Raw genomic sequence first — 18,528 nt, 5'->3', positions numbered from 1 at the left:
TCGGGGTTAGAGAGGCTGGCAGGAGGCTGTGCCCATGGATGGAGGAGACCTTGGAGGACCCTGGGGAGACAGACCCTCCAGGGCTTCTGGAGTCTTCTCCCAGGCCCCCCAGCTCCTCCTCCCTCCACTCTGCCAGGCACCTTTAGCTCCGGCCACGGCAGAAGGCACTCTCCCTCAATTCCATGCCAGGGCAGCACATTTTGCATGGAATCCCAGGTCCCTCAGCCTGTCTGGGTCTCCCCTGCCCAGCATGAGGACCGTGTCTGACCGGGCTCTGAGTCTCCCAATGCTAAGACCTGGTGTGGAAGCACTTCAAATGCCAAAAGCGCACAGGAGCTCTGCCAGCAAGTCTTTCAATGGCTGCATCTTTGCCCAGCACCCACCCTCCCACGTGGGTGGGAGAAAGCCGGTCCTCAAAGGAGGGGCAACAGCGGGTCCGGTCTGAGCCCCACAGCAGCCCCACCAAGCACATACCATGGTGACATACTGCACTTCCCCCGCTTTGGCCTGGGCAGAGGAAGAGGACCTCGTGGAAGCCTTCTTCCGGGAGGACCCAGAGTTTTCAGTCTGCTGCAGGCTCAGGTTTGCATAGCTGATGCCCTCCAGGGGCTGAAGCACCTAGGAGAGGAAACACAGGTTCTTCTTCCACGGAGGGACGCGTGGCTCTCTGCTCCCCTGGGACCCCCTCTCCCAGCTCCCTCTGCAACCCCCATCTCCTCTTAGTCTCCCACACCTCCCCCTCCCGAGCCCTCCTCCCTTCTGGCTGATTCCAGCATACGACCGGGCCCCTTCCCCGGCCCTTGCAGCTGGGCCATGAGTATGTGGACACTTGGCCACAGGGCTTGTCTGATGCATTTGGACCTTGGTGCTCCTGGGACAGGGAAAATAAGGAAGTGAGGGAAAGGCGTCTGGTGTCTCTGCTCTGACCTCGGGGACTCTCTTACCTGCTCTGGGGATATCCCAGCAGCTAAAAGACAAAAACAATCAGAGTTAGAAAGCCCATCCAGAGGCTCACAGGCGCCCTCAGGTCTGGGAAAGAAAAGAGGTGAATTAGGCTTCGGGCTCACAGAGAAGAGACCTGGTTCTAATTCTGATCCCTCAGATGAGAACTAAGGAGACCTCAGCCCACCTATTCCCCACATCACAGAACTGTGCGATCAGCTGCTCAGGTGGCCCCGCCAATTATCAGCTCCCCCGGGATTAGGCTCAACCTAAAACTTCTGATGGGATTCTGCCTGTGACGCCACCCTTTCTCCACCTGCAGGGGTCAACTCAAAGTCACACCTACCTTCTCCAGCTATCCAGGCTGTCGAATCCCTCCCTCCCTGGCTCCCAGGGCATTTGATTTATGTCTGTCTCATCACCCTTGTCCCACTGAATTCTGGTTGGTCTTCAGGTGGGATGCGGGCTGCTGGATGGCTAAGCCTGTTCCTCCCACGCCTTCTGGGCGCGGACTGTACCAGACCCAAGAGGGGCTCCATCAGTACAAGTCGTCCACGCGACGAGATTGCTCGAAGCTGCCCTCTGAGCGGCGTACTCGAGCTGGGTCATCACTGCCTGGACCTACTCTCACGTGCCCTCTGCTTCCTGTTTCTTTCTCTCCCTGCCCTCCCCCTGCCACCGTCACGCCCCCAGCTTCGGAGACAACAAAGAAACAAGAAGATTTTCCCTATGGTTTATAGATACTGAGGGGGACAGAAAGTATTTTTAACTTAGGTCACGGACAATACATTGGGGGGAAAGGATGATGAACAGGAGTCAGGCTCCCATCTTTCCAAACTACAAGATTCCCCAGGCTGTAGGGAGGGAGCAGTGTTAAAGAGGGTCCCGTGAGCGCCCAGATCCCAGTGGGTTCTGAGAAAGGGAGGAGGGGCAATTGATGTGAGAACGTGGAAGTGGAGCCAGACAGGAAAAGTGTTTGGCCGAGGCCAGACCTCGTGATTGACAAGTGCAGACTGGTGAGCCGAGGCCCTTCCCTAAAGGGCAAATATACACAGAACAAGTAGGGTAGCCTGAGAAAGGACTGCAGGGAGGAAGGGCAAAAATAGGAGTGGCCACCAACATGCTTGAGAAAACACAGAGAACTGGGTATGAGTGTGCACACGCACATGTGCGCATTCGTGCGCGGGCTATGCTGTGTGTGCATGCATGAACATGTGCTCGTGCATGCGTGTATACATCCGCGCGTGTGCGTGCGTGCGTGTGCGTCTCGATGCCCCCACGTCTATTCAGTACCTCCTTGACAGCCACAGGAATTCCACTGAAGTGTCTGGGTACCCTAGGAAGGCTGCCTGCCTAAGGCCATTGCCATCTCTGCCACCAGGAGCCAAACCAAGAAACAGATAGGGAGGCGGAGCAGAGAAGCAAGAAGAGCATAGAGGGATGATCAAGGCAGAACTGAGTCCCAAACCTACTGGGTTCCCCTCCAAGCTCCAGCCCCTCAAACTGCCAGCTGCTGCGGCCTTTGGGACGGCACCCCTTCCAGACAGTGCAGGTATTCCCTTGGGCTGATGGTTCCTGGATGACCATGCTGGCCATCAATCCCACACACGCCCACCCAGCCCAGCCCCAGCCCGGTGTCAGCCAGGTCCCCTCACCTTTCTTCTGTTGTTTCACCATTCTCCAAACCACAAGTGAGGCCACCATCAAGAGAAGAAGCAACACAGCAGAGATGAGGGGAAGGAGGATGCTGACCTTCAGGAAGACACCGCTGGAAACGACAGAGGATGCCCCATGCTCACCTCCTGTCTTTGGCCTTATCCCACCCACCTGGGAGCAGGGACAGCCACATGCCTTGAAACCTTTTGACCTACAGGCCTGAGGTTTCCAGTCTGGGAACCCCTGCTCCCAGGTGCCCTCAAAGATGGTTTTTAAAAAAAAAGAGAGAGGAGGGTTCCATAAGGTGTTTCAGTGGGTCTAGAAGCCAAACAGAAATTATATTGCAAAGGCTCTGAAAATGTCTCCTTGCTTCTAAGCTTGCCCCCTGTACAGGCCTAACAGTGTCCCTCATCCAGTAATTCATATTCATTCAGAACTGGAGAAGGTGACCCATTGGGAAATAAGATCTTTGCAGAGGTTGTCAAGTTAAGATGAGGTCGTACTGGATTAGGACGGGCCTGAATCCAATGACTGGTGTCCTTATAAAAGGGAAATGGGGGCACACAGACACAGAGGGAAAAGGCCATGTGATGACAGAGGCTGAGATTGGAGTGATGCTGCCATAAGCCAAGGAGTGCTTGGCTTACTGGCAACCACCAGAAACTAGGAGAGAGGCCTGGGACAGAGTCTACTTTTGAGCCCAAAGAAGGAGCCAACCCTGCCGACACCTTGATTTCATTTCTGGCCTCCTGAGCTGTGAGAGCAAGTGAGAGGAGGCCCCAGCATCCTCGAGCTTGAGGGTCCGGAGACAAGCTCTGGCTGGGACCTGGAACTACAAAAGTCCCCCCTTTGGTAGAGTTTGGGCCAAGTGGGCCACAGCATCAGAGCTGGCTTACCCGCTGTTGGAGCCGGGGCTGGTCACAGCCGAGGAGCCACTGGTCTCTTCCAAGCTGACTGGCGCTGTGAACATGTTGATGGCAGAGGTGGCAGGAGTGGTGGCAGGCACTGCAGTTGGTGCTTGGCGTACGGACCAGGTTACACACTGCTCTGCCTGCCCACCCACCCGCAGCCTTAAACGTGGCTCTGAGCCGGGGGTGGGTAGGGGGGTGGTGGTGGGGATCATGGGCTGCCTGAGGAGTCTGGAGCAGGGCCAAGGGAGAGGGCCTATAGCCTGGACTGCTCATATCTCCCTGGCCGCTAGGAGACTCAGAGCCTCAGAGGCAGGTGGAGCTGGCACAGGTCCAGAGAGGACGTCAAGCAGAACTTGGAAGGTTAGAGGGGGCCAGGCTTGCCTCAGGACAAGGGCAGCTGGAGTTCAGCTGAAATTCAAACACTCCGGCTGCTTATGACAGGGCCTCGGCCAGTGGCCAGTGCCTCTCATCCTATTTATCCACAAGGACAGGAGCAGAATGGGGGCTATCAGGTGGCTGACATACCCAAAATCTGTGACTTCAAAGATCAGGACCAGCCCTGAGCAAAATCATAAGGTTCAGGAAGAGCCTTTACTTGGGGCAAGTTATAAAGCTTTCACAATGGGGATAGTTACATCTCAGGAATGTTGTCAGGATTGAATGAAATGATGCTGTGCTTTGCAAGTATAGCAAGCCTCACTCGTTCCCAGTGTGGTGGAGGCTCCGTTGACTGTGCGCCCACCCCCGTTGTCACAGGTGCCCAATGAGCTGGTGTCACCTGTCCCGAGGGTCAGCAGAAGCAGAGCCCCACAGATAAACTCGGTCAAACCAAGGCACTGAGACCCCTGAGCCGACACGCCCAGAGTGTTTGCATTCTAAAAGGACTTAGGAAGAGAACATCGTTAATCCCAAATGTGTAAATGGCTCATGATGGGATTTCAGGCACCTGGGAATGCAGCCCTTTGACTGTGGAGGCCTTTCCAGACCCCAGGAATTAACCGCAGCAGCCCCACTGTGCTGGGTCCTTCCCCCTGAGATGGGATATGGACCAGGGGGTGGGAGCAGCAGCTCTGAAGACCCAGCCCCAAATTCCAGAAAGAGCAGGAACACCTGGGCAACAGGGGTCCCAGGAAAACATTAGCAGAAATTAGGGTCTCCGGGTGAGACCTTCGCCTTGACCTCCATGGGCAATAGACTCGGGCACTGACTGTGCAGAGGGAAAAATAATGTGTCAAGAAAGGCTTGATCCCATCCTGGAGGAGGCCCTGGGAGCCACGAGAGCCTCTAAGGGAAGCCCTGCCCCTCCCAATCCCAAGTGGTCTGTGTGGGTTCCATGAGACCTCAGGACTCCCCCACCCTCTGTGACAGTTCACTCTGAGTCACAGGTCACTAAAGAGGGACCCCAGGGACCAGGACAGAGCAGGCCCTGAAGAGACACATCTACACATACACATACTCTTACCTGGGTCAATGGTCACTTTAACTTGGACCCCATAGTCAGTTCCAAATCTCTCAATCCCACACCAGTAAGTGTCTGCATCGCTCAGCCTGAGTTTCTCCATGGTCACGGTGATGGTGCGGTTTTTCCAATTGTCCCTGATGCACGCGCGGTCCTTCTTCACCTCCTTCTCTGCTTCAGTGGTTTTAACAACGAACTTGCAGCTGCCCCAAGCAGCTCCTCGGCACCACCACTTCACATGGGTCTCCCACCCAGGGCTGTATCGACACTGCACCGTCAACGAGCCCCCCTCTAGGCTGCTCATTGCTTTTGGGCCAGTGATGGCAGATTCTGGAAAACACGAATCCATGTACCTGTCACCTCCCATCCTGAGGGCAGGGCCACAGCCTCCTGCATCGTGAATAGTTCCAATAAACCCAAGGTCCTCATGAGTTAAATAGCAGTTAAGAAAGGAATATACCTTACACATAAAGACCTTTTGTTCTTCAAAATTCTTTCAGGTCAAAGCCACCAGGAAAATCCCATAAAAGCACAACTACAGATCTCAAAGAAACAAAAACATTGACACAGAGCAATAATAGCTTCCTGTAGTTCACCCCTCTCCCCTTCTCTGTGGTCAGTAAGTCTTTCTATTTCCAGCAATGTCCTTTTGCAACCATCTCTGTGTTATGCTGGTATGATGGGGAGGAAAGACCAGAGGACCCATTTCCACAGAAGATGACTTTGTACTGATGACCTCAGGAGGTTCAGCTGAAACACCCCCATCACCTAGCCCTGGAGAAACTTCCTAATGGTTCTAATTGTTTCGAGCGGTTCTACTGTAAACCACCCTGGAAGGAACACCTTTGAAATTGACCAAAACAGTGATGCCAGTCAGTCTCCCCATGCTATGGAATCTGTAACGCCCAGATCCCATTTCTTCCCATTGAATTGCTTCGGTTCCTTTGTCAAAAAGCAAATATGTGAGTTCTTTATGGATTTTCCGTTCTGTTCCATTGATCCATTTGTCTGTCCTTTTGTCAATCCATACTGTCTTGAATACTATAGCTTTGCAGTAAGGCAGGTATCATAGAGTAAAGCAGCATTTTCCGATATATACGTTCTTGCTCTTTCTTTCATTTTCTCACCTTTGAAAGATTCAAGATACAGAGAAATGTATCTTTATTATAAGAAAAACAACACTTCAAGCATGATGAAGAATGGCATCAGTGTCAGACCGTGGGAGGTAGTGAGGACCAGGGCAATCTGGAGAGCAAACACCACCCGCAGAGGCGTGGCCCCTCCCACTCAGCTCACTGTCCTCATGCAAGAAGCAGGCAGTGTAATTTCAGATCTTTTCATTTTTCTGGAGTAGTCCAAAATCTGGGTTTGGGGTGGAACCTCTCAATTTTAAAACTCTGCCTTATTTAGAAACAACAGCAATCCAGCCTGGGCCACCCAAACCCGTCTGCCGGCAGAGCCTGCTGTCCGGGCTCAACTCAGATCCATACTCATAAGGGAGGTTCTTTCTGTCATTTTCCTTGTGTGTCTTTGTCAGGGTTGGTAGTAGAGATATGCTACTTTCACACAATTGATCTGGCAGATCTCCATTTTTTTGTGCTCTGAGATAAGAACATAAATAGAGCAAAGGAATTTTGGTTTCTTTAGGATCTTAAAAAATTGGCTACAAAACTATCTGGCAAATTCTTCATTGGGGCAAATTCTTTGATTACTTAAATTTTTTTCTCCATGAATATTGACCTATTTAAGCTTTTTTATTGTCCTTTAATAAATTCTGTTCTTTTGTTTTTCCCCAAAAGTTATCTATTTTACAGTGTATTAGCATAAAGTTCTGCAAATATAAAGTATCTTTTAATAATTAAAATTTTCAAACCTATTATAATGACACATTTTGATGACATGTGCTGTTTTATTTTATTGATTACATGTGCCACAAGATTTCCTCCTTCATGTTTTTCCTCCCCCCTTTCTCTTTCTTTTTTCCTGCGTTAAACCATTTTGAGATTTAGTTGGTAAATGTTACTGTTTTTAGTTTTAAATTATTAATTCTCATAGATATAATTTTATTTCCTTGAGATTACCACGTATCTTTTTCTAATTTGCTAAGTTTAAAACTGTGATAATTTTCTTCCTTTCTAAAATTAAATAAAGCGTGTTGAAGACTAAGTGTTTACTTTTGTCCACTTTTAAAGTTAAGATATAATTCACATATCATAAATTTTACGCTTTGAAAATGTATACTTCGGTGGGTTTTAGGATATTCACAAAGTTGTACAACCATCAACTCTATCCAATTCCAGAATGTTTTCATCACCTCAGAAAGAAGCCCTGTACCCATTAGTAGCGACTCCTCACCTCCCTCTTCCCTGAAGCCTCTGGCGACCACTAATCTTTCTGTCTCTATGGACTTGCCTTTCTGGACATTTCATTCTTCTTTCTGTCTCTATGGACTTGCCTTTCTGGACATTTCATATAAATGGAAGCATACAATATATGATCTTTTTTGTCTGACTTCTTTTACTTAGCATAATCTTTTTAAGATTCATCCATGTTATAACATGTGTCAATATTTCATTCCTTTTTCTGGCTGAACATTATTCTGTGGTGTGGATCTGCCACATTTTGTATATCCATTCATCAGTTCATGACATTTGGGTTGTTTCCACTTTATACATCACTTTGGAACCCTGTAAAAGTGCTTTTCTTATAAAACAAAGCATGAATCTATCCTATGACCTAGCAATTTCACTTCTAGATATTTATCTAAGAGAAGTTAAAAACAAATGTCCACAAAAAAGAATTTTTATCACAGCTTTATTTATAATAACAACATATTAGAAGTAACTCAATGGAGTGGGAGGTTGGGATTAGCAGATGTAAGCTTTTATATAGAGAATGGATAAACAACAAGGTCCTACTGTATAGCACAGAGAACTATATTCAATATCCCATGATAAACCATAATGGAAAAGAATATATTTTAAAAGAATGTATATATATGTATAACTGAGTCACTCTGCTGTATAGCAGTAATTAACACAACACTGTAAATCAAAGAAAGAAAGAGAGAAAGAAAGAAAGAAAGAAAGGAAGGAAGGAAGGAAGGAAGAAAGAAAGGAAGAGAAAGAAACTGAAATGTTCAACAGGGGAACAGATAAACAAATAGTAGCATATTCATAGTAACAGCATAGTACAGAATAATGAGGGAGTGAATTAGTGATACACAAAACAACATGGATGAATCTCAAAAACACACTGAGTGAAAGATCAAAAGAGAATAAACTTCATGATCCCGTTTATGCCAAGTTCTACATTAGGCAAAATAACCTTTGGTGATAGAAATTACAACAGTGATTCATGGGTGGGGGAAAGATTGGGAGGGACACTAAGGAACTCCAGGTGATGGAAATGTCCTGTATCTTGATAGGCGATACAAGTTACACGAATTTGTCAAAACTCATAGAATTATACACTTACGATCTATACATTTCACTATATGTAAATTATACCTTAATTTAAACGACTCTTACGGGATGCATCTGGAGTTATGCTTAAGGACATTTTATAGCGTTAAATGTATCTATTAGAAAAGTAAAAAGGACTTGAATTTAATAAACATATATTTCAGAAGTTAAACAAAAAACAGAAGGAGGAGTAGGAGGAAAGAAGAAAGTAGAAGAAAGGAAATAATGAAGTTAATACAAATTAATGATTGGTTAAAAATAAATAAATAAATAACCCTAATTAGATATTCATTACAGAAAGAGAGAGGTCTAAATAATGAATATCAGGAATGAAAATGGGGACATCAGTACATATCCTGCACACATTAAAAGGATAATAAGGACTTCCCTGGTGGCACAGTGGTTAAGAATCCACCTGCCAATGCAGGGGACACGGGATCGATCCCTGGTCCGGGAAGATCCCACGTGCCGCGGAGCATGCGCCACAACTACTGAGCCCGCGCGCCTAGAGCCTGTGCTCTGCAATAAGAGAAGCCACCGCAATGAGAAGCCCGCGCACCGCAAGGAAGAGTAGCCCCCGCTCGCACAACGAGAGAAAGCCGGCGCGCAGCAACGAAGACCCAACGCAGCCAAAAAAAAAAAAAAAAGCTAACAAGAGGATAAGGCAATAATAGGATAGGATAATAAAAGGATATCTAGATAAGATTATGGCAATAAATTTGAAATTTTTTGGAATAAACAGATGCCTAGCAAAAATAATACAATATGCTGAAACAACACAAAAAGATATAGAAATCTGAATAATCTTACAACTATTTAAATAAATTAAATCCATTATTAAAAACCTCTCCAAAAGAAAACTCGAGACTTATACAGCTTCAATGGAGATATCTATTTACTAAACATTGAAGGAAGAAATAATGTCTACCTAATGTCTACCTACTTTAATGTCTACACAAAAAAAATTCTGAAACAAAGGAAAGGAGGATGCAGTCCCAAATCCATTTAATGAGACTGGCATAATCTTGATGCCAAACCCTGACAAGGGCAGTGCAAGAAAGAAATATTATAAGCAAATATCACTCATGAACTTAAGTGCAAAAGTCTGAAATGAAAAATCAGCAGGCTGAACCCAGGGAATCTTTTTAAGATTCATGCATGTTATAACATGTGTCAGTATGTCATTCCTTTTTATGGCTGATGACTATTCCATGGATCTGCCACATTTTGTATATCCATTCATCAGTTCACAACATTTGTTCTTCCCACTTTACACTAAGATCCCACATGCCACGAGGTCAACACCCATTCATGGTTTTCTAAACATTCTTAGCAAATTAAGAATAGAACTTGCTTTATCTGATAAAGATTATCTCTTAAAAGCCTCAGCAAATACCACAATTAATGTGAGACATTGGCATATACTTTATAATAATGTGTTAACCTGGACATTGATCCTGTATCCACTTTTCTGTACATGTGCTGTTTTCTGAAATTCTGACCAATGTAGTGAGACATGGAAAAATATAAAATATATAATTATTGGGGGGAAATAATAACAGTTAGAGAAAATTTTTAAATCTTAAGTTTAAAAGGATTTTCATTTATAATGGAATTCAACAGAGTGGCTAAAGACACAATAAATATATTAAAATCAATGGCTTTCCTATAAACCAGTAACAAGTAGTTGGAAAATAAAATGGAAAAGTGCTCATTTACAATAGTAATAAAGGTGTATTAAATACCAAGGAATAACTTTAACAGAAACAACCAGGACTTATAGGAAAAAAAACCATACACGAACACAATGAAATTTTCTTGACGGACATAAAGGTTTAAATATAAAAGAAGGGCTTCCCTGGTGGCGCAGTGGTTGAGAATCTGCCTGCCAATGCAGGGGACACGGGTTCGAGCCCTGGTCTGGGAATATCCCACATGGCGCCGAGTAACTGGGCCCGTGAGCCACAACTACTGAGCCTGCGCGTCTGGAGCCTGCGCTCCGCAACAAGAGAGGCCGCGATAGTGAGAGGCCCGCGCACCGCGATGAAGAGTGGCCCCCGCTTGCCGCAACTAGAGAAAGCGCTCGCACAGAAACGAAGATCCAACACAGCCACAAATAAATAAATAAATAAATAAATAAATAAATAAATAGTGTCATTTTTAAAAATAAATAAATATAAAAGAAGAGCTCTGTTATGATCTTGAATGAAAATGCTGTATATTGTAAAGATTTTCCTCCTTCCCAAATACATTTATAGATTTAACTCAAAACCTCCAGAACATTTTTAGAGCATGTACATTTTTTTCAGATAATCTCCATCTATACACATGTGTGTATATATATGGATATGTATGGCTATGTAATAAATATTATATTTAATATATGCTAGAGATTATTTGAATAAATGAAAAGACAAGAATTTTTAACATATTAAAGATGAGCAGTAAGGAGGGACTTGCCTGCCAGATATCAAAATAGTACCAGGCCAGGGGCTTCCCTGGTGGCGCAGTGGTTAAGAATCTGCCTGCCAATGCAGGGAACAAGGGTTCGATCCCTGGTCCAGGAAGATCCCACATGCTGCGGAGCAACTAAGTCCATGTGCCACAACTACTGAGCCTGCGCTCTAGAGCCCACGACCCACGACTACTGAGCCCGCGTGCCACAACTACTGAAGCTCTCGAGCCTAGAGCCCGTGCTCCACAGCAAGAGAAGCCACCACAATAAGAAGCCGGCACACCGCAACAAAGAGTAGCCCCTGCTCTCCGCAACTAGAGAAAAGCCCACGTGCAGCAACAAAGACCCAACGCAGCCAAAAATAAATAAATAAATATTTTAAAAATAAATTTAAAAAAATAAAATAGTACCCGGCCATAATAAAGAAACCAGTTTGTGAATCTAACAAGACTAGATACACATATCAATAGGACACAGTCAATAGCCTAAAGACAGACCTGGTCTATTTAAGAATTTCGCATATACCATAGAAGACTAAAACGATAAACAGAGAAGGGAAGGGTTAAGGCATTACCCTATCCTGTCACCTCTCAGTGTGCTCCATTTAGGTAAATATAGAGAGATTAAGGAGGTCAGCATAAAATAGCAAAGCATTTTTTAAACTGAAAGAAAACAGAAGTGAATCTCTATACAATTCCTGGATGACAGGGAGATCTTTTGAAACTTGAAATCACTGGACGACAGGAAACAAGAAAGAGTTAGTAGTGAATCTGACTGCATGCAAATATAACACTTGGACATACCAATAAAAAAAGACTGAAAAGGCAAAGAACAGACTGAGAGAAATATTTAGAACAAATAACATAGAAAAGGATTAATAGTTTCTCTCGATTGAGAGTGTATAGAAGAAAAACATTAATACCCCATTTGGAAAACTGATGAGAGATAAGAGGCAAGTCACAAAGAGGAAATTCAGCGGCTAATAAAATTCAAATGTTTCATTTAAATAATCTAGCAAATAAGAAATGTGGAAGACAACACCATTTTTCACGTAACAAACCAATCAAGTTTTGATGACTCACTTTTTGCTGACGGGGGCCAGGTGGTCCAGGCACTGTGAGAATATGCTGGAAGGAATGTAGCTGGTTCAGCCATACAGAAAGCCGTATGGCAGTCATATGTATCAAACATAGTCATGCCCTTTGCTCCAGTAATGCTACATCTAGGATTTGGTTCTCAGGAAATAATCAGAGAGGCTAACAAAAAGGGTGTGCACAAAGATTCATCACATAATTAGCAAAAATAAAGGAAACAAAGTTAACTTCCATCAATTAGGGAAATAAGTATATAATGAAATATAATGCAAACACTGATAATTATGCTTAGAAATATTTTTAATTATGTGGAAAACTCTCATATGAAGTGAAAATCAGGGTTTTAAAAAATCGTATGCAGTATAATACCAATGAACTTTTTAAATATGCATAGAAAACAAAGATTAAATATAAATAAACCAAAATCCTAACAACTGGTCACCTCGGGCATTAAGGCAGACATAAGGTTTTTTTCATTTTTCCTAATTCTTCATTTTTTTCCTGTACTTTCCCAAGTGCCAACAATGAGCATTTACTACTTTCAAAATCGTAGGAAAAACAAATGCCTGGACAGGGCTGTTTAATTGTGTGGTAGGCAGCGCAATGGCCCCTACAGATGTCTGTGTCCTAACCCCCAGAATCTGTGAATATGTTCACCCTTACATGGCAAAAAGGGACTTTGCAGATGTCATTAAATTAGGGATCTTGAGATGGAGAGATTATCCTGGATTATCCCGGTGGCCCAATATAATCAGAAAGGTCCTTAAGCGAGGGAGGCGGGAGGGTCTGAGTCAGGGAAAGAGTGATGACAATGGAGCGGGGGCTGAAGTGATGTGGGACCACAAGCCAAGGAAAGCAGGCAGCCTCTGGACTTCCCTGGCGGTCCAGTGGTTAAGACTCCGCGCTTCCACTGCAGGGGCCGCAGGTTTGACCCCTGGTGGTCGGGGAAGATCCGCATGCCACAAGGTGTGGCAGGCAGCCTCTGGAAAGCCTCTGGAAGTCGAGGAATCAAATTCTCCTCCTAGAGCCACCAGAAGGAACGCTGCCCTGTTGACTCATTTTAGACTTCTGATCTCTAGACTGTAACATTATAAATTTGTGCTGTTCTAAGCCACTAAGTTTGTGGTCATTTGTCCCAGCAACCCTAGGATTCTAACGTGGATGGCCATTCCATCTTTAGTTGTCATTTAGTATCAGATCTGACCCTTGAACTCGACTGAGCATTTAGTATCAGATCTGACCCTTGGACCATCTGTTCCACTCACTTCTCGGACCCCTCTTCCAGGTGCCCACTCCCCATCAACCTCAGCAGAGCACTGGCTCTGCTGTGGGAACCCTCTTGGCACAGAGGCAGCCTGGAGCTCGAAGAAGCAGCATCCTCCCCGGGCATGGTTACTCACAGCCGAGATGATCAGGAATAATCCTAGATCAGGCGGAAGCTGAGCCCCAGGGGGAGGTGAGTGGCTCACTGTCAGTGAGTGACAGTTGGGACTGGACCCCGCCTCTGGCTCAACAGGGGACATCAGCTAATTTCCACTCTGGGTCAGCACGTCTGGGGTCTTGTCCACCTCTGCCACCACTTACGGTGAGGCTTAAGTTGGACAAGACAGCTAATTTTTCTCTGAAAAAGATAGGATTAAAACTCTCTTTTCTCACAGAAAATGAATGCTATAAAGCCCGGTGGGAACTTTCTGGGGTTTTTTCTTGTGTACTTTTAAAACAATGAACTCTTGCAAAGAGGGAAGTAGTGCTGGTTAAATGTGTTACTTGCAATCGGAAGTTCTATGGGAAAGGCTGGTGACAGGGGGCACAGAGGTTCCCACTGGAGCCTGGCTTCCTGTTAGTGCACAGCCTAGCCTGTTCCACTGCAGACAGATATTCCCGCTCTGCCTCAGTCACTCCTAAACCATATACACACGTGCGTGCGCACACACACACACACACACACTACTCTCACATCTGCTCACCATCAAGTTCCCCTGTTCCCAGACGTCAGAGGAAAAAAGCAATCCTTTATGTGCATTCCCCGCCTTGCTTGTCAATTTGTCCCCTGACTCCTCACCCAAAATCTATCTTCTCTGTTTCTACACCGAAACTCAAGGCTGAGCATCCACAAGGCACCCACAGCCGCCAGGAGGAGGAGAGCCACACATCTCTCTCCTCCCCAGAGACCTTCTCCCCAAAGAGATAATAGTATCCTCCCAATCGGCCCCACCAGGCTGTTGTGAAGTGTGTAAGGAAGCCACAAGGTCTTTCTGTTCCTCAAACGTACCACGGCCAAGCTCGTTTCCACGTCAGAGCCTTGCTGTTCCCTGTGCCTGAAAAGATGTCCCTGATCTGAAGTGCCTGCTTCTTCTCATCTTCCAGGTCTCAGCTCAGGCGGCTCCGCCTCAGAGGGCTCCTTCTAAGCCCACCCTGTCGAAAGCACAGTCACCACCCCCTCAATCAGGACATCTAGCTCAGCTCTGTTCACAGCATGTGTCACTGCTTGGAAGCATCATTTTCATTTCTATGCCAGATGGAATGAATGGTCCAATCAGACCACGTAAAAGAGTCACGGATCACAAAGGGATGTCCGGTTGTCATGCCCTCTGGAGACTCAGATCCAAATGCAACCACAGAAACTCTTCTCAGGACAACATGACTGCTCCTAATTCTTCTCTCTGCTCCTTAATTATTTTCTTACTGAGATATAATTCACATACCATGTAATTCACCCTTTTAAAGTGTACAGCTCAGTGGTTTCCTAAGATATTCACAAAGCTGTGCAAACATCAGCACCAATTTCGCAACATTGTCACCATCTCAAAAAAGAAACCCCATACTCATGAGGAGTCCCTTCCCCTTACTCCCTCCCCCAGGCCCTGGCAACCGCTAATCTACTTTCTGTCTCTATGAATTTACACATTCTAGACTTTTCATATGAATGGAATCATACAAAGTACAGTCTTTTGTGTCTGGATTCTTTCACTGAGCTTAATCCAGGTTGTAGCAAGTGTCAGTGCCTCATTCCTTTTTCTGACTAGTAGTATACCATGGTATGAGTATACCACGTTTTATTTATCCATCCATCAGTTGATGTGCATTTAGATTGTTTCCACTTTTTAGCTATTATGAACTATGTTGCCCTGAACATTTGCATACCAGTTTTTTGTTTGTTTTTTAAATAAATTTATTTATTTATCTATTTATTTATTTACTGGCTGCGTTGGGTCTTCGTTGCTGCACGCAGGCTTTCTCTAGTTGCGGCGAGCGGGGGCTACTCTTTGTTGTGGTGCGCGGGCTTCTCATTGCGGTGGCTTCTCTTGTTGCGGAGTACGGGCTCTAGGTGCGCTGGCTGCAGTAGTTGTGGCTCGTGGGCTCTAGAGCTCAGGCTCAGTAGTTGTGGCGCACGGGCTTAGTTGCTCCGTGGCATGTGGGATCTTCCTAGACCAGGGCTCGAACCCGTGTCCCCTGCATTGGCAGGCGGATTCTTAACCACTGCGCCAGCAGGCATACAAGTTTTTTACATGGACATACGTCTTCCATTCTCTGGGATATATACCTAGGAGTGGAATTGCTGGGTCATGCGGTAACTACCTGTTTAACATTTTCAAGAATGTCAAATTGTTTTCCAAAGTGGCTGCACCATTTTACAACCCCACGAGCAATGTCCTCACCGGGTAATGTTACGAGTCTCAATTATTTAATTCTATGAAACTAGAAGGAGAAAGATTTGGTCGGGGGGGTGGTGCGTGTTACAGCAATCATATTGTTCCCTGTCCGTTAGATGTATTCACTCATTCAACTAATACTTACTATTTGTCTAATCTGCACCTGCCATGGTTGTAGGCACAAAAATCCTGGCCCTCCTGAAGCTTACATTCTATCAAGGTGGGGGAAGGGAGAGGACAAACCGTGGAGAAAAATAATGCAGGAATTGCTCTTTTTTTTTTTCTTTGGCCTCACTGCACAGCATGCGGAGGGATCGAACCCATGCCCCCTGCAGTGGAAGCACAGTCTTAACCACTGGACCACCAGAGAAGTCCTGGGAATTGCTGTTTTAATTAGGGTTATCAATGAAGGCTTCAGTGAGAAGCAAAGACGTGAAAGATGTGAGGACTCGAGCCTATGGCTATCTGAGGAAGAGCACTCTGGTCAGACTGAACAGCAAGTGCAAAGGCCCTGAGGCAGGAGTGTGCCTGGCATGTTCAAAGAACATCTAAGAGGCCAGTGTGGCTGAAGTGGGGGAGCAGAGTAGAAGAGGAGACCAGGGAGATGATATGGTGCGGGACCCAGACGGTGTCACCTTGTAGCCTCTGTAAGGACTCTGGATTTTTACTCTGAGTAACGTGGAGGTCATTGGAGGGTTTTGGCCAGAGGAGAGACAGGATCTGGCTTACATTTTCAAAGAATCATTGTGGGATATGAGAGAAGAGATGGATGCCCCCGGGGTTCTGCCTGAGCACCTGAAAAGATGGAGTTGCCAAACACAAAGATGGGAGAGAAAGGAATTCGAGGGGAGAAGATGTGGTCAGGTCACATTTGAAATGTCAACATCTGAGTGAAGATGTCAAATGGGCAGCTGGATAGAAGATTCTTGAGTTCAGGGAGATGTCCAGGCTAGGGATATAAAAATGGGAATCATCTGTATGGAGATGGTATTTAAAGCCAAGAGAGGAGGTGAGATCAACAAGAGGATGACTCTAGATAGAGAAGGTGCCCAAACACTGAGCTCTGAGGTCCCCCAACATTTCAAAGTCAGGAAAATCCCCTTGACTTTTAATCAAAATGGTATCCATGGGACTTCCCTAGCAGTCCAGTGGTTAAGACTCCACGCTTCCAATGCAGGGGGTGCGGGTTCAATCCCTGGTCGGGGAACTAAGATCCCACATGCTGCACGGCATGGCCAGAAAAAAATGGTATCCATCAACTTCAAGTTGCCTTCAACCCTCTGTCTCTGCTCACAGCCCTGTCCTCTTTTCCTCTTCATTCTACCAAGCTAACCTCCTCTTGACCTTTCCATTCTACTATTTCCTTCCCCAAAAGCCTAGAACTGCCTCTCCCTCTCCATCTGGCAAACTCCCGCTTCCCTTCCTTCCAGGCCCCCTTCACCCTCACCCCTTCCCCAGAGCCTTCCCTTGCTCATAAAGCTTTCTGGAAGGTGACAGTGCAGGGGCGAATATTCACCAGCTCTCCTGAGCAACTAGGGCGCCTCTGCTTTTCTGTGACCAGTGGGGGCCATCAGTCTGTCCATTTTGAATGACCAGCCCCTGGGGGGTCAGGAGTTATGCCTGGTTCTGGGTTCATTATGAAGACCATGCTCCATATTTCTGCATTGGCCGTTGTGGGCACCGCAACACTGGGTGAGGGATTGAGTGGATGAAACACACAGGCTCACGACTGGGAGGAACTGCTTAGAAAGGGGTTTGGTTTCTCAGCAGGACACCTTGCTGGGCTCCCTCCTCCCTCTGCCAGCCACCTCCTCCTGCCCCATAGGCTCTTCCCGTGAGAACAGACCCAGGCCCAGCTCACCTGCAAGCCGGCGGAGGAGGAAGAACAGCAGCAGCAGGTGCATTTTCTCTTCACACGGGTCCTCCTTGGCGGAGCGTGTCAGCGAGAACCAACTGCAGTCTGCTTCATCTTCCAGCCCTTCTGCTTTCACTTATTCTCACTCTTGTACTTCCTCCTTCAGGCCCTTCCCACTGGCGCATGAGACAAAAGAGGAAGGAGGTGGAATGGGTGAAATTTCAAGGCACTTGACAATGCCAGAAGTGATCACAAATAAGCTTTTGAGAAATACCTCCCTGTCCGGAGCCATGATGGGTTCTCTAAAAGGAGAACTTTGCTCCTTCTTGACCTTGAAGTTTGCAGACCCACCAGTTCTGAGCAGCTCTTACTCAGTCCTTCTCCGTTGGTGGGAAGACTGGGATGGGGGAAACCAGCCCCACTGGAGAAGTAGTGGGGAGCTAAGGCTGATGCACACAATGTCCTAAATGTGGAATTTCAAGCGTAGCCAAATTCTCGGGAGCCTGGAAGGTCAGGAGTTCCACTGTATCGCGGGGGGCTTGAGCCAAAGTCAGAGAAGAGATTCTAGATTCCAATCTAGACCAGAGATTGGAATGAGGGGGTGAGGGGATAACAAAACCCAGACTACCTACTAAAAGAAAGGGGCTCAAAGAGTAGGGACACGGGTATTCCCTGGGGGTCCAGTGGTTACGGCTCCACACTTCTTCCACTACAGTGGGCACGGGTTCGATCCCTGGTCGGAGAACTAAAAAACAGAGTAGGGACAAGTGAGCAGGGAACTATTGGTCCAATGGGCAAGAGGGGCCTCTGTCTTGAGAACATACCAGGAACTCTTGTTGCTGTGCCCCAGCTTACAAGGTGAGAATCCATGGATATCGATTCCAGCCTGAATCCTCCAGAAACTTGTCAATTATACCTTCCTGAAGAAACCAGCTCATTGTTCGTGGCTATTACCCCCTAGCTCCTCACCCCTTGACACACACCTTGTAATAACTATCTGTTGCAGTGGGAAGAAAGGATGCACCAGCTTCGCCTGTCT

At 46.3% G+C, this 18,528-nt stretch overlaps 2 protein-coding genes across 2 annotated transcripts in view; one reads left to right on the top strand and one right to left on the bottom strand.

Moving 5' to 3' along the window:
• RAB37 (RAB37, member RAS oncogene family) overlaps window positions 1-18,528 on the top strand; it is a 69,967-nt gene that overhangs the window by 21,003 nt on the left and 30,436 nt on the right. The window lies entirely within an intron of this gene.
• On the bottom strand, window positions 563-17,604 carry LOC133079937 (CMRF35-like molecule 1). Its single transcript, XM_061175680.1, has 5 exons — window positions 17,496-17,604; window positions 4,972-5,298; window positions 3,495-3,558; window positions 2,598-2,710; window positions 563-618 (listed from the first exon to the last, which is right to left on the bottom strand). Exons 1-5 carry the CDS (start codon window positions 17,536-17,538, stop codon window positions 563-565), a joined length of 603 nt encoding a protein of 200 aa, XP_061031663.1. The 5' UTR covers window positions 17,539-17,604.

Source organism: Eubalaena glacialis, chromosome 19, assembly GCF_028564815.1.
Source record: "Eubalaena glacialis isolate mEubGla1 chromosome 19, mEubGla1.1.hap2.+ XY, whole genome shotgun sequence".
NCBI classification, from domain to species: domain Eukaryota; kingdom Metazoa; phylum Chordata; class Mammalia; order Artiodactyla; family Balaenidae; genus Eubalaena; species Eubalaena glacialis.
The sequence above is the reverse complement of the archived record's forward strand: the minus strand, read 5'-3'. Positions and strand labels throughout refer to the sequence as shown.

Bases quoted from the DNA above. Each gene is read 5' to 3' on its own strand.
- LOC133079937 (XM_061175680.1), bottom strand. From the start codon at position 17,538: ATGCACCTGCTGCTGCTGTTCTTCCTCCTCCGCCGGCTTGCAG. The intron at 5,299-17,495 runs GTGAGCTGGGCC...CGTGTTTTCCAG, and splicing joins CCTCCTCCGCCGGCTTGCAG to AATCTGCCATCACTGGCCCA. The intron at 619-2,597 runs GTGAGGGGACCT...TTCCTCTCCTAG, and splicing joins GGTGAAACAACAGAAGAAAG to GTGCTTCAGCCCCTGGAGGG.